At 39.8% G+C, this 14,008-nt stretch overlaps 2 protein-coding genes across 6 annotated transcripts in view; both read left to right on the forward strand.

Annotated features, from left to right (window-relative positions):
• The first annotated feature begins 5,283 nt into the window (after positions 1–5,283).
• On the forward strand, positions 5,284–8,196 carry yipf4 (Yip1 domain family, member 4). Its single transcript, XM_062519869.1, has 6 exons — positions 5,284–5,532; positions 6,040–6,193; positions 6,349–6,520; positions 7,051–7,128; positions 7,262–7,375; positions 7,497–8,196. The coding sequence occupies exons 1-6, from the start codon at positions 5,475–5,477 to the stop codon at positions 7,632–7,634; spliced, it is 714 nt and encodes a 237-aa protein (XP_062375853.1). The 5' UTR covers positions 5,284–5,474; the 3' UTR covers positions 7,635–8,196.
• Positions 8,197–9,367: 1,171 nt separating this feature from the next.
• The window catches only part of birc6 (baculoviral IAP repeat containing 6), a 126,746-nt gene continuing 122,105 nt past the window's right edge, over positions 9,368–14,008 (forward strand). For all 5 annotated transcript variants that reach the window (XM_062519838.1, XM_062519841.1, XM_062519842.1 and 2 more), the window contains exon 1: positions 9,368–9,743. In XM_062519838.1, the coding sequence (XP_062375822.1) occupies positions 9,533–9,743 (211 nt within the window). In that variant the 5' untranslated portion in view covers positions 9,368–9,532. The remainder of the gene's footprint in view (positions 9,744–14,008) is intronic.

Here is a 14,008-nt window from a genome sequence, read left to right on the forward strand (position 1 = left end):
TGTAGGCTATGTTTTTTTTTTTTTTTTTTTCTCTCTCAACCTGGGTTATCAGCCCAGCAGCATAGGTGAAAACCAGCACAAAAAAAGGATCAAGGGTCAAGGATGAGTTTTTGGATAATTTGTAGCAATCACACAACACAACCCTCAGCCACACCAATCAGAACTGCACCACAGTAAGCCCATTTCACAGTGTCCAGGGGTGCCTCTCAACATCTCTCCTCGATCCTCGATGCTCAGTCCTCGAGGGGCGTTCCCGCTGATCTATAACTAACACTGGATATACTATCCCTTTGTTGCCACCCATCATTTTTTATCTAGATCAGTGAGGACAAGGAAAGGGAGGGTGTATAAAATCCCTAATGAGAGGCACCCCAGGTGTCTGGCCTCATTGGAGTTAATGCCTTAATAGTAGAACATCTTGTTTTTGTCTTTCATTGTGGACTCTCCTGTTTCACAGGAAATTGGTACACTGGCGGCATCTTGTGAATTAGTTTGTATAAAACCTAAAATAGGGGAAAAAAACATCAAAGCAAAACATAAAATAGCAGGAAAAAGCATAAAACTTAAAATACATTTTAAAAATCAAATCTGTTGAAATCAATTAAAATCACAGAAAAGTAAAGGCCATAGCTGCTGGGACAAATAAATTATTGTATCTGTTAGTCTCACAATTTCCTGTTGGAAACCGCTTGAATGACAAGTGGCTAGGCAACCAGGATTGTGCAGTCCTTTTTTAGAGTCCAGGGCCCTGTAACTCGAAAAATCAAACGTAACTTTACGTTACGCATGGCTTACGAACTCGTAAATCATAACGATCCGGGTGTAACTGAAACTTGTCGCAAGTCACACGTGAAATGCACGCAACTTAAACTGTAACTCGAAAGAGAAACCACAGTAAATGCTGTAGTAACGAGGGGAATCAGCGTCCGTTTCCCCCTGACATCTTGAAAATGCCGTGCGTCCATGCTAGCCTAATTAATTAACTCTCACTGAGGTAGAGGGATTTAAAAAATATTTTATTCTCAAGCTGACGAACACAACGATACATTCTAGAAAGAAGATTTGGGACGTGAAAACAGAAAAAGTAAACAGCTGGGTGAGGAGCACACAAGACGTGACTACAAAGATCCTTAATTACTGGCGCTTTAACCCTCTCTGGTGAGGCAGGGAACGAATGATTGCTAAAATAACGGAGGCGAAGAGAATGCCAGAGGGCAAGCACGAATGCAAGCGACAGTAGCCGTGATCCTAGGTTGTTCAGACACTTACGACAGCGTTACGTGTGGTATGAAGCAGTCGTAACTTTTGTCTTAAGTTAGGTTACACGTAGACTTGCGAATCATTTGAGTTACACGCCTATCTTTTTACGATAGGCTTAAGATATGCGTAACGTCTAAGAGCAGCTTACGTGTGCTTCGAGTTACAGGGCCCTGTCCTTGTGCAGCTGGATGAGGTCCTTAAGTGGCACATCCAGAGCACACACTCTAGAGAGTGCATTTCCCAGATGATGTGATGTCAGACAAGGCTGTCCAAAAGTCAAACACTTTTCCTTGTTCTTCCTAGCCTGGGTGTTACCATGCTGCCTTGTGCGCAAAGTGGTAGGCGCTAGCCAGGCTGTTCTTCCTGCTACTGTGGTAAAATGACAAGGACTGTCAATGTTACCAGCAAGAACGCAACCTCCCTTTACTTTTGAACACAATCCAGGCCTGCGATTTTGCTATACATCTTCACTATGCCTCATAATAAATTAATGTTTTAAGCTTGTATCAGCTGTCAAATGAGAATATGAGGACAGACTAAAACAGGGGTAAAACATTTTAGTGCTCTCAACATTAAATGTTTACAGTAAAAGATGCAGAACCAGTGAAACATTTTGACACACAGACTAATTCCTACCAACAGTACTCATGACATTGAGAAATGGAAATGTATCAATGGATTTCTCCTTTATAAAGGTCAAAAGTAAGAAATAGTAAAAGTAAGTCGGTTTCCATAATTCCAGTGCAAAGATGTCAGGTAAATGGTGAAGAGTATAAAAGATAACATAAAGGCTGTTCTGTTATTCTTCTGTTCTATACCAATAAAGAAACCTGAATAAATGGGTGCATGCATGTCGCACTTGGTTCAGAGTGAGCACGACATGAAGGGGAGACTACACCAAAGTATATTTTACACAACAGTTTATTTATTAAATTAGGTATTTGCAAAGTCAGTATGTGTAAGGCAAAGCAAACTGTTTAGGTCAGTGTAGTACAAAAGGTAAAGAGTAGCTGCAGTCAGCCCTGCCAAGAGTTTGCGAGTGCCACATATTATCATGGGCTCTTTGGGGGCCCCATGTCAGTGCTGGGCCCTTAGAATTGTCCCACTCTCGGTCCCGCCCCTGTATGAGCCACAGTTTGCAATAGATGTAGCGTGCAGAGCGATCGGTCTAAACACAGGAAGGTGGTCGTTTCAGCCCGATCTGCTGGCGATTGGATTTTGCCCTATTAGTGTAGGTGCGTGTGTGCATGCGTATGCCTGCCTGTCTATGTGTGTCTGTGTGTGTGTTTATGTGTGTCTGTGCTTGTGTGTGCTGTCTGCATGTGTGTCTGTGTGTGTTAGTTAATGTGTTTGTGTCTGTGCTTATCTGTGTGTGTGTGTGTGTGTGTGTGTGTGTGTGTGTGTGTGTGTGAGTGAGGGTGTGTGTGCCTGTGTGTGCATGTATCTTTATGTATGTGTGTGTGTGTGTGTGTGCAAGCATGTGCGTAGTATACGGTCACTAAATGTACACAATATATTTATTTATTGTGGTCCCCAATGAACCAAATTACACAACAACTTGGCATACATTCAGAGGGTGTTATAATGATCCTACAATGCAAGTTTGGTGCAGTTTTGAACCTCAGCCAAACCTGTGATTACAATGCCTCATTTTTAAATTTGTTTATTTTTACTAAGTGGCACTATACATTAAATGAGTGGTTATGGGATGGGTTGACATGGCTCCTAGGCCCTACTATTCTCGAGATATTCACAGAAAACTTTGTCTGGCCATTTACAGGCCAGTTGGTGTACATTCACTAAATGTACACATAAATGCATTTATTGTATGGCCCCCCATGAACGGAGTTCCACAAAACTTGGCATGCATTCAGAGGTTGTCATCATGATCCAATAATTTCGTGCAGTTTTGACATGTCAGACAGATATAGGCCTACCTGTGATTACAACACCTCATTTTTGCTTTTTCATTTTTAAGGTGGCGCTATACTGATCTTTCAGTGTCCCAGAAAATTGAAAAAAAAAGCTGTTTCGCTGCGCGGCAGTCATAAATAATAAGCCATTTGATAAGATCAAATGAAATTGCTAGACTATTAGAAGAAAACACCTGATAGGAGCTGGATATATTAGGATTGAGGTCAGTGATTTAATGTTAGGCTTATCTCTTGTGCATCAACCTACCTGTTTGCTAATTTTATACAATGCCTGTTATACACTTGCTGATGACACTCAGAGGTTATTTGCTGGGGGATATAATATGTTTTGTTGAGTGTCACTGACACCATTAGATAACAACTATTAGATTAACTAGCTCAACAACACAGGTGACATACTGCATATTTTTGACCATTTCTGAACTGTGAAATTCAGCAAATATGTTTTGTGGTAGTAAACTTATTACAGTATCATCATAACTATTCCACCTGAGTGTGCATGTTGAAAATTCTGAAATGCAAAGTAGTTTAGGCTACAGCACCAATATTTCTATCCACATAGATAAAAAATAACCAGTTTTCATCCTAGAATTGCCCCTGCGCTAAACACCATCACTTAAGTGACTGATATACAGCTATGGGTCTAACAACCTCCGACAAGACCATGGGCCTCTCTCAACATCCCTCCTCAATTCACGATGCTCGGTCCTCCAGACTCGTTCCCACTGATCAATAACTAGCACTGGATAGACTATCCCATTGTTGCCGCCCCATCATTCTTTAGATCAGTGGGAACGAGGACCGAGGAAGGATGTATAAAAGATGAATGAGAGGCCCCCCTTGTAACAGACAGGTCGGGTTCCCATCATCACTGCTTGTCAGACTCAGATGAGATCCTGCTACATCAGCCAAATTCCCATGTTGACTTTGGATGTGTTATGAAGACAACCGTGGTCTAGCCCGATTGCGTTTCCAGGGCCCATTTCACAGCAGCCTATAACAGACTAATGCTCATGATAGACGGGGCCTTGATTTAGTGTTCAAATGGTCAGAGTCCAAAAAAAGAACATGTTTTAATTTGTTTCAAAGGGTAAACTAATAATGTAAACGAGGCAGGTAGGAACTAACTAATTCAATGCCTACTGGGACAAGACATACGACAGTGTTCATGTTGTGCTGCTATTGATAATAGAGAGAGATTCAAGTGGAGAGCACTGATTTTATCCTCCCTCCAATTAGCTCTTTAATTAACACACTAGAACATCCACGGCTCCTCCTGCAGGCCAAGAGAGGAACAGAAACAAGCCATGTGGTTGCAAACAGCTAACACCTGAAGGTCAAATGTAAGCACAATGCATATAACGCTTAACTGATGTACAGTTAGAGGAAGAGAAGTCACTTCTGGCATACGAACAATCAACACTATCACTCCACAGGGATGTGTAATCTCCCCACTGCTCTTCCCACACACTGCATTTCCAAGGATAGCTGTTAAACTTTGGAAATTTGCAGAAGTCAGTATGGTCAACAACAGACTCAAGTGTAGCCCATGCAACATCAATTCCATATTTAAAAGCAAAAAAAAAGAAAAGAAGAAAAGACAAAGTTTTTTGTACTCTGACAATCACCGTTTGTGAATGTGATCTGTCCATTTAATCACTTTGGGGTGTAGGCTATAACGTGCACATTTGTCTTACATTTAGACGCATAAACACACACACACACACACACACAGGCACACATCTAAACATAGGGGCCTACTATAAAATAGAGTGTAGCCTAATGACCAATTCTTCACTTTCCAGCAGCTGAAAAAATAATCTTGAGCTTTTGTGTCTTGCAGTCTGTCCATGTTTGAACCAGTTTAATCATGTCAGCATTCATATATGGTCAAATATCATCATAGACTATGCAGTCCATGGTAGCCTACATCTACACTGATTTTCTTCGCTCGCTCGTTTTCACCTCCTTCATATGCTTTGTTGGTGTGTTGTTTTTTTCCATACAATGAACACTGACGCTAGGTGGCGAGCTTTTTCCGCACCCGTGTGAGGATTTGACGTGTCCCTTTCACTTCCTGCTTCCTATTCATCGGACAGTCTGTTTTGAGGATTGTGGCTGCCGAAATAGGTTGCATTTCGCTAACAGCCAATATGGGCTATAAATGACGAAGTTAAATACAGGTTCATGCCAACGGTTCGAACACGTATGCCAAACAACTCATTGAAATAATTTGTGTAAATGTAAGTCGTTGGGTAAACAGCTGGCAAGACATCAACGATGCAGTTCTCTCCCACCAACGGAGATTTTACCTTCGTCTCATCGGCTGACGCTGAAGGTAATGTGTAAGGCCCTGACACTAGACTGCCACTTCAGTATTATCTCCATGGTTTATTCCGTTAGTTCAGTGGACTAATGGTGAATTATGTATGTATATTTAAAGTAGTTTTCGTTTTTTGTTTTCTGACCTTATCTGTGGCTTCCTTTGACAGCCGATTTCACGTCCAGAGCTAATAGCTAACGTTTAGCAGGCTACTGGTAGCTTTTGACTGACGCAAGTTAGCTTTGTAGCAAAATTGGCTAACTTACTATGTTGTTTACCTGGGTTACAAAAACATACTTTTGCTACAGTTGTTTTTGAATATGAGTTTCTTAGGGCTATATTAACATGCGTCGTTAGATGAAGTAACGTCGTCGGCAATGCAGAATCCAGCTACGTTTTTGCTGTCATATATCTAATACAACTAAACTTCTTTGATTTAAACCTTAATATCATTTGGCTTGTGTTGTGCTATGAAATTACGATTCTAATGCTTGACCATGTATATTTCCTCTTTGTTCGCAGAGCTCAGCGGCACTATTGATGCTCCAGATATTAAGCTAAATATGGGCAGTGATAATGGAAAAGACGCCTATGCCACGACCTTTCTGAGACAGCGAGGGTATGGCTGGCTTCTGGAAGTCGAGGAGGAGGACTCTGAAGACACTAAACCCCTCCTGTGAGTTTGAAGCCTTTCAGTATGTTATATTGACTGTTCACAAATATGCGGAAATGTTTCAAAGTCTCTCAGTTGAAGTTTTGAGATAACATTGATTGAAGCAAGTTTGACTACTCCTTCACAAAATGTTCTGAACTACTGTTTTTCTACTGTAGTGAGGAGCTCGATATTGACCTGAAGGACATATACTACAAGATCCGTTGTGTTTTGATGCCAATGCCCTCTCTGGGCTTCAACCGACAAGTGGTACGAGATAATCCAGACTTTTGGGGACCTCTTGCAGTGGTGTTACTGTTCTCCATGATATCCATATACGGCCAGTTCAGGGTAAGGAGAATATGTTTATATGGACAACAAGGATAAGAACTTTGTTTTTAATGCATTTTAGAATTGACTTGCTATACTCATTAACCTAATTTTCATATGGAATTAGTATTGGACATTATGTGTGTTGTAGGACAAAGTACATGATTTCAGTGAGTTTCTGGATATTAATAATACATTTTTGTATATTGTTATCCTTAGCTGTCCAACAATAATTGACTGGAAATGTCAAACTGTTTAATAATCCGAATTTTAGTAGTTTTCAAACAAAAGGAAACATACCGATGGAAAGTACAAAAGTTTCACGCTTAATGTAGATGAGATGACTTTAGGTTCAGGTTTACTACAGTATTATGTGTTTGATAAAGATGCAACATAATTGACCAGTAAAATTGCACAAAGTAATTTGGATACTAATATTAAGTAGTAATCAGTCTACAGTACACATATGGCATTAGTAGCCTAGGTTGTATTAAATATTACATGAATGGAAAATATTATGTATTGTAATCTTAAAATGCAATTTTATATAGGTTGTCTCTTGGATCATTACAATTTGGATATTTGGATCATTGACCGTTTTTCTACTTGCAAGAGTGCTCGGTGGAGAGGTAAACATTAACACCAATCTCAGTGAAAATATGACCCATTCAGTATCAAATTAACACATTATATTTAATCCAAATTGTTACATTCCAGTGATTAATTCAGAAATGCTGCACAATGTTGATTGTGTTTTGGTAGGTTTCATATGGACAGGTCCTTGGAGTGATAGGATACTCATTGTTGCCACTTATCGTCATAGCCCCTTTGCTCTTAGTCATTGGGGGATTTGATATTGTCTCAACACTAGTAAAGGTGGGTACTATTGATCCATACTTACTCTATTCATCTTTGGAACGCTAGCTTGAGTCATTAAAGTTATTTAGGTCACAGTAAATATGACTATTAACAACTTGTCTTTATGCCCAACCCCCAGCTTTTTGGAGTATTCTGGGCCGCTTACAGTGCTGCTTCACTTCTCGTTGGAGATGAATTTAAAACGAAGAAGCCTCTTCTCATCTACCCCATATTCCTCCTGTATATTTACTTCCTATCCCTGTATACTGGTGTCTGATGAGGCACTTTAAATGGACATTCACATGTAGCACCATAAGAAGTGGTGGAGATGCCCAGAAGATTGAGTCCTCCAGACGAAAGGACATTTTTTCTTCTTCTACATTACTTTTAAAAAAAGAATAAGGTCATGATTTTTATTACCCTGTGGACAGACTTGGAAATAGGGGCCGAACATTTTTTGTTGTTGTTGTTGCTAAGGTGTTTAAACTCATATGTTTTTTTGTTTTTTTTTCACTCAATAAAACACCTTTGCATTTTATTTGTAATCCCTGTAGATGTTTTTTTTTTAAAGAACTTTTTTTTAGTTTCAGAAAATGTGCAAAAAATCGATTGGGGAACACAAGTGAATATGATTTAATCTTCCCTCAGTGTACTTTTACTTTTTTTTTTTTTTTAATTTGTTCAGATGATTCAGTCACGCAGACATGACAAGGAAATTAATTTTTCTTACCTTGCTTTTTGGGGAGAGGATAGTATTTATGTGACTTCAATTCCAAATCCGGTCTAAATGAGATAACTGGAAGACAGTAGGTGTGTAATAAACAATGTCTGCTAATTAATGGTGCCTTTTATTAGTTATTACATCCACCAAGGAGGTTGTGTTTTTGGTGCCGTTTGTCTGTCAGCAGGATTATGCAAAAAAAACTACTAGGCCAATTTTCATGAAACTTGATTAAGGTGCGTATCATGGGCCAAGAAAGAACCCACAACATTCTCCAGATGTTTAGAATCATGGGATAGATCCAGAAATAATTTTTCATTTTCGTTAACATTGTGGCAGAGAGCATTTTGTCTTGGTGGAAGTCTGCGTTCGCCGAGTGCCCTTCGAGTTTTGTATGGTTGTTCAATGGTTTTACTACACTGGTATACATTTTGAGAGACGACAGCCAAAATGTAATCTTTGTTGTATAACATGCAATCCTAGATACTTTATACATGCAGTTTATGTCAAAATGATGTTATGAAGTCTCTTGGGAAAAACATACTAGAAAGTGATGTAATATATATATATATAAATAAATATCCTGGACCTAGAGAGAAAAGGTTACTGAGATTAAAGGATCTTTGCGCAAATATGCTTCTGAAATGTCTTTTCCTCATTCTGTTTTCTTTTAGTGGATTAGGCCTACTTATTAAACTGGTTTAATTAAACAACAATAAAATAGGGTACTAATACTTACAAATAGATTTCAGCTTAGTGAGGTGTTTTCTTTCCACAATTTTACTCTACTACACTGAGCTGGTTGGTTGTGGTCATCTTGCTCAATTCCTTGAAGTTTTGCCAATGGCAAGTTTTACATTTACATTACAAAACGTAACCAGAATCATCCTTTGGAATATATTTTGGAATGTTTTTAATTATATAGAGTAATAAGACTACTTATATCATTTCTGCGTAGACTTGTGAAGGGCTAGTAGTAGAACCTAGAGTAGTACAGAGAAGATTAAAGCGTAATGAAGTAGTAATACAAATTCGAATTCCATCTGTGCAGTCAGATGGGTGGTAGTGGTACGGTGGTACGTACCCCACAGACAGTAATAAAATATCAGCAAGTGGTACACACACTACAAATCATCTCTCACATCATCCTCATGCCTGTGTATGTAACGGAGTGCCCCTAGCGGTATGGCGTGAAGCTCCGTAGCCCTTACGCTGTTACGCTAATCCCGTCCACCTAATACAAAATCCATTGAGGTGCGCCCGCAGTTTTCCTAGTATCGATGGTGAATAGTTGCTGCTGCGGCAACGGGAGGAGGAGCAGAAGCCGCGGAAGAAGAGAGCTAGCAGTGGTAGCTAGTACAGCGGAGGTTTGGGATTCGGTTTTTACCTTTTTACTCTGACTTGCACATACAGAGCTCCCTGAAACAGAGCGGGGTTGGGAAAATAAAGTGAAAATGGCGGCCGCGGCCTCGCCGGGCTCCTGCTCGTCCACCTCCTCAGACTGGGTTGTGCTGAGAGACGGTTGCCTGCGTTGCGACGAGGAGGGCCTGCGAAGCCTCTCCTACCATCCGGCCCTCAACGCTATCCTGGCCGTCACAAGCCGGGGGAGTATTAAAGTAATCGACGGCACTTCTGGTGCCATACTGCAGGCCTCGGCTTTGCACGGTAAGTTTCAGATGTATTGCTGGTAGAAAGTAACTGCTTGTAATGGTGTCATAACACGTTTAAGTTTCTCGACAAGTCAAATGATATTTTTGGGCCTGCTAGCTACGGTTGATTTGTCTGATTGTCAAGTGTTGTCGAAAATAGCGTTAAATTTAGCTACTTAGCTTATTTCTGACAAAAGATCGATGTTTAAAACGAAACATTATCTTCGTGTGGACGTTTTTTTCTGTATGTCATGTAAGGAATCCGACTTCACTTGCTCAGAGTTCGGGTCGAGGAAGCCTCCTGCTAACGTTAACTGCTTTCAAGTTGACCAGCGTTCGCTAACGTTAGCTTAAATGGTGAAAAGCTAACCTGGCTAGCCAGCTAGTCACCTGTATGCGGGCTAACCAGGAACGAGTCAGCCCGCACTTAACATTGCTGCCAAACGCCATAATCCTACAGAGTCCAGAGTCCAATATTTTCCCAGCTAACATTAGATTAATTTATTTTGCACCTCAGATGTTAACATATTACTTAGGTATGGCTTAACTAACGCAGACTTCAGACATTGTCAAAGGTTTCGTGTTTTCTTACACAAGGCAATGGTGACTGGCTAGCTAAGTTAGCTGCCTTGATCCTGAACTGACGTTAACGTTGGGGATAACGGCAACATTAGCTAACGAATGTTATTCAGCGAGTGTGCGTCCTGTGTCAACATGTAACAGATATACTAGCTAGCGATAACTGGGTTAGGGATTGCACTCTGGTGATGGCTACCGTCATTTAGCAAGGCTGTTATGATTGTTCTAACGATAGCACAACACATCTTGTCAAGGAGTCTGTTATGTTGTTGGGTAACGTCAACCTGAACTGTTACACACACGGGCTCGTAGAGTGTTAATCCAGCTAGCTTCTCTAAACGCATTGTAACGATATTAAAGTGCATTTGTGAACTAGCTAGCAATGTATCGGTAGGTACCCTGGTCAGATGTTAGGACTGACATTAACCCCACGTTTAACTCGTTTACCATTAAGGCAGGCTGGCGTTGCGGGCGGCCTTTATCAGCTCTCAGCGTTACCTGACAGTTGCTATTCATATAGGGCTGCGGTGCTGCTGGGAATGTCTGTTTTTCAGATTAATGTAAAAACATGTTGGATTGAAATGGTAAGATGGTGTTTTGCCTGTCTGGATAGAGCAGCATGTCGACATCAGTGTTGATCTGCAGTGATTTATGATCACAACTGTAACCATATCGCGTGTTATATAAATATCAATGTTACTGCATTTTTAAATGCACGGTACAATTGTAAGAGTAATTAATAGCTGATTTACTATTACGTATTTACGCAGGGCAAGCTAACTTCCAGCTCTCCACTCCCTCACATCTACTGACTACACCCCTCATCAACTTATCCATTTTACTTGTGCACCATCATGGTCACATGCCTGTAATACGTGCTGTGAAAGTGCTGTTCCATTCTTAGAAAAATGCCTTGGACCATTTATGCATGCTCTCTCTAGCATTTTGAATTATCTGAAGTAGTGTGTCAGTTTTACCACACACACACACACACACACGCGCACACACACACACACGCACACGCGCACAGGCACACGGTTCAGTTCAAACCTTTGGACAGCACACCCCAACAAATGAAATGGGTGTTATCAATCAAGGTCTTCTAATGGGTGTTGAGTCACCTTATGTCTGCTCACTTGTATTCATTACTGCTGCTATAGAGCAAAAGTACAATGGCATTGTGATTTCTTGTAATATATAGGCTGTTTAGCTTATAATTTACCGAAATGCCACATAGTTAATAATATAGATAACATTTCATCATCCACATACATGCTCATCAAAACTTAAAGGTCTTCAGTTTCTTCAAAGACCACCAAAACAAAACAGTGTGTCGTGACCCAAACCAATCACTGAGCAGGTAACCTACAAATGGCACAATACGTTTTTGTGTGCATGGAAGTTGCTGTGTTGTTGATTTATACCAGTCACACCTGCAATAATTTCTGCTTGCCTGTGTTTAGCTTCTAAGGTGTTAGTTGTGTTGTAGTTATTGTTAGAATACTGAAGTGCTGCCTTGTGCTCTATTTCACAGCTCTTAAATGGCTCCTGTCCTTTTCTATTTTTTTCTTGTGGCAGACCATTACATTGATTTTTAACTTTGTGGCTCTTTGCACACTTCTCCTCCATTAGGGTACTTTAGGTCTAATCTGTCTGCTATTGTTACATGTTGTTGGGGACAATTTGTCAAATGAGCTGAACATGGCCATCAAGTTCCATCTATGTTAGTGATTAATAACCTCAAGATAAAAATTTGGTCCCCACAATAATAGTGTTTGTCTGGCTTTTGGCCAAATTGCATTGCTAACTGGGGGGAAAGCATCAGAGCCTAATTGACAACTCTCACAGAAAACTATGACCACTTGCAATTTGATGCCCTGTTGTGAATAAAATTTTATGTTCAATCCAGTTGCCACCCAGTGGCTCAAATAACACATCAAAATTGTGTATGTACTGTAACTACTTAAAGTGTGTTTCAGTTGAGATCAGTGTGCTCACAAGTTATAGATTATAACTCATTAATTCTTGATCTGTCCATGGTTTGCCTGATGATGTTGGGTAGGTGAGTTAACGTACACGTGTCACAGTTGCATCAAGCTCTCATTTAGCTGTTGTCTGCTTGCTCTCTCAAACTTTTCTCAACATCTTTGTTTCCCAGGTGATAAGTTGTAGCAAATACAAATAACCACCCTCTGAGACCTCTCTGAAAATATTTGATTTTAAATTGATAGCACTTCGTGCTGTTCCTCAATTATGCCATCCTTCAAAATATATGGGCATACTGCACCATCAAAATAAAACCAAATTGGACAGGAAATATCCAATCATGTGATAAATATATGTACATGTATAAATATAAATCACGTGATTGGGAATAATAATAAAAACATTAATATCTATATCATGTTACTTTTCTTATTTCAGATGTGCCATTGCATATTGAATAATAGTATGAACCCCTAAAACGGCAACAAAAGCATTGATACAAAACAAGCAAAAATGTTGAAGGGGGATTTCTGATGCTAATTTTTCACAGACCTCTGTAACATACCAAATCAATCTATAGAAAATAGCTTTCAAGACTTCACTCAGAGTTATTTATAAGAGACTGGGCCTAAATTGAAAAGTTTGGGTAAAGCGCAGTCTGAAGTCTAACTGGAGTTTACTAATAGCTGTACAAAATATATTAATTTAATACAATGGGTAAGATCCTAAGCACACGCATCAGTAGGTCAGATAAAAGGGGCCTGTGCCATGGGATGGCTTTAGTTCTTGCACAAGAACTTTAGACTGACTTTGTACTTTGCCCAGCATCCAAATGTGTGCTTGTTGCTTTCGTTTTTGATGCTCTATCAAAGAAGTTGTTGAATTGTTATAGCGTAATTAGTCGTAATCTTAGGGTCCACCTAGGAGGGAAAAAAATCCTGTAAGAGCTTGCTTTCAATTGTCCCGTTTACATGGACACGTTTCATCTGATTACAAACGGAGTGATTGCTCGATTAGAAGAAAAATGCCTCATGTAACCACCTCAACTGATCGGATTCAGCTTGATCTGACTAAATCGGATGGAGAGAGAGGTGTTGTCCTCTGTTCTGTTCATCTGATGGATCTGAAAAATCCACGCATGTAAACAGATACTCTAATGGTTGGAGTACATTTTGTTGCAGGTACAGTGGTATAAACCAGAGCCATATATGGCTCTGGTATAAACTAATTAAGTTTCCATGGCGATCAGGAGCTTCTAAATTATGAAATTCTTTTTCCATGTAAACATGGATTAAACGCCAATCGCTTTATTTAGCATTCATGTAAACAGTTAAGTTGAAATCTTAAGTCAAATTAATTTTAATTTAAAAAGAAAAAACGTCCATGTAAATGCAGCTAATGACTTGGGTTGTGTTGGATTTATGCAGGTGAGTAGCCTGAAAGAAAGAACAAATGATGAATAAATAAATATAATGGGCCTTATTCATATCCAATGTCCAGTGTATGGTGGCATAATGTAACTTACAAACTCAGTCATTATACCCGGTGGTTGAGACTGTAGGCCCTGCCCAGAGTTTGGCAACCTTTATTATCAAATGAGCCATTTTTGACTAGAAATTAAAAGAATAATAACTTTCTAGGGGCAGCAGCAATATTTAAGTCCATTAAATGCAAGTAGTCCTCAGCCCTATTGGTCTGAATTAGCTTTACAACAGT

Source organism: Sardina pilchardus, chromosome 18 (genome assembly GCF_963854185.1).
Source record: "Sardina pilchardus chromosome 18, fSarPil1.1, whole genome shotgun sequence".
Classification (NCBI taxonomy): domain Eukaryota; kingdom Metazoa; phylum Chordata; class Actinopteri; order Clupeiformes; family Clupeidae; genus Sardina; species Sardina pilchardus.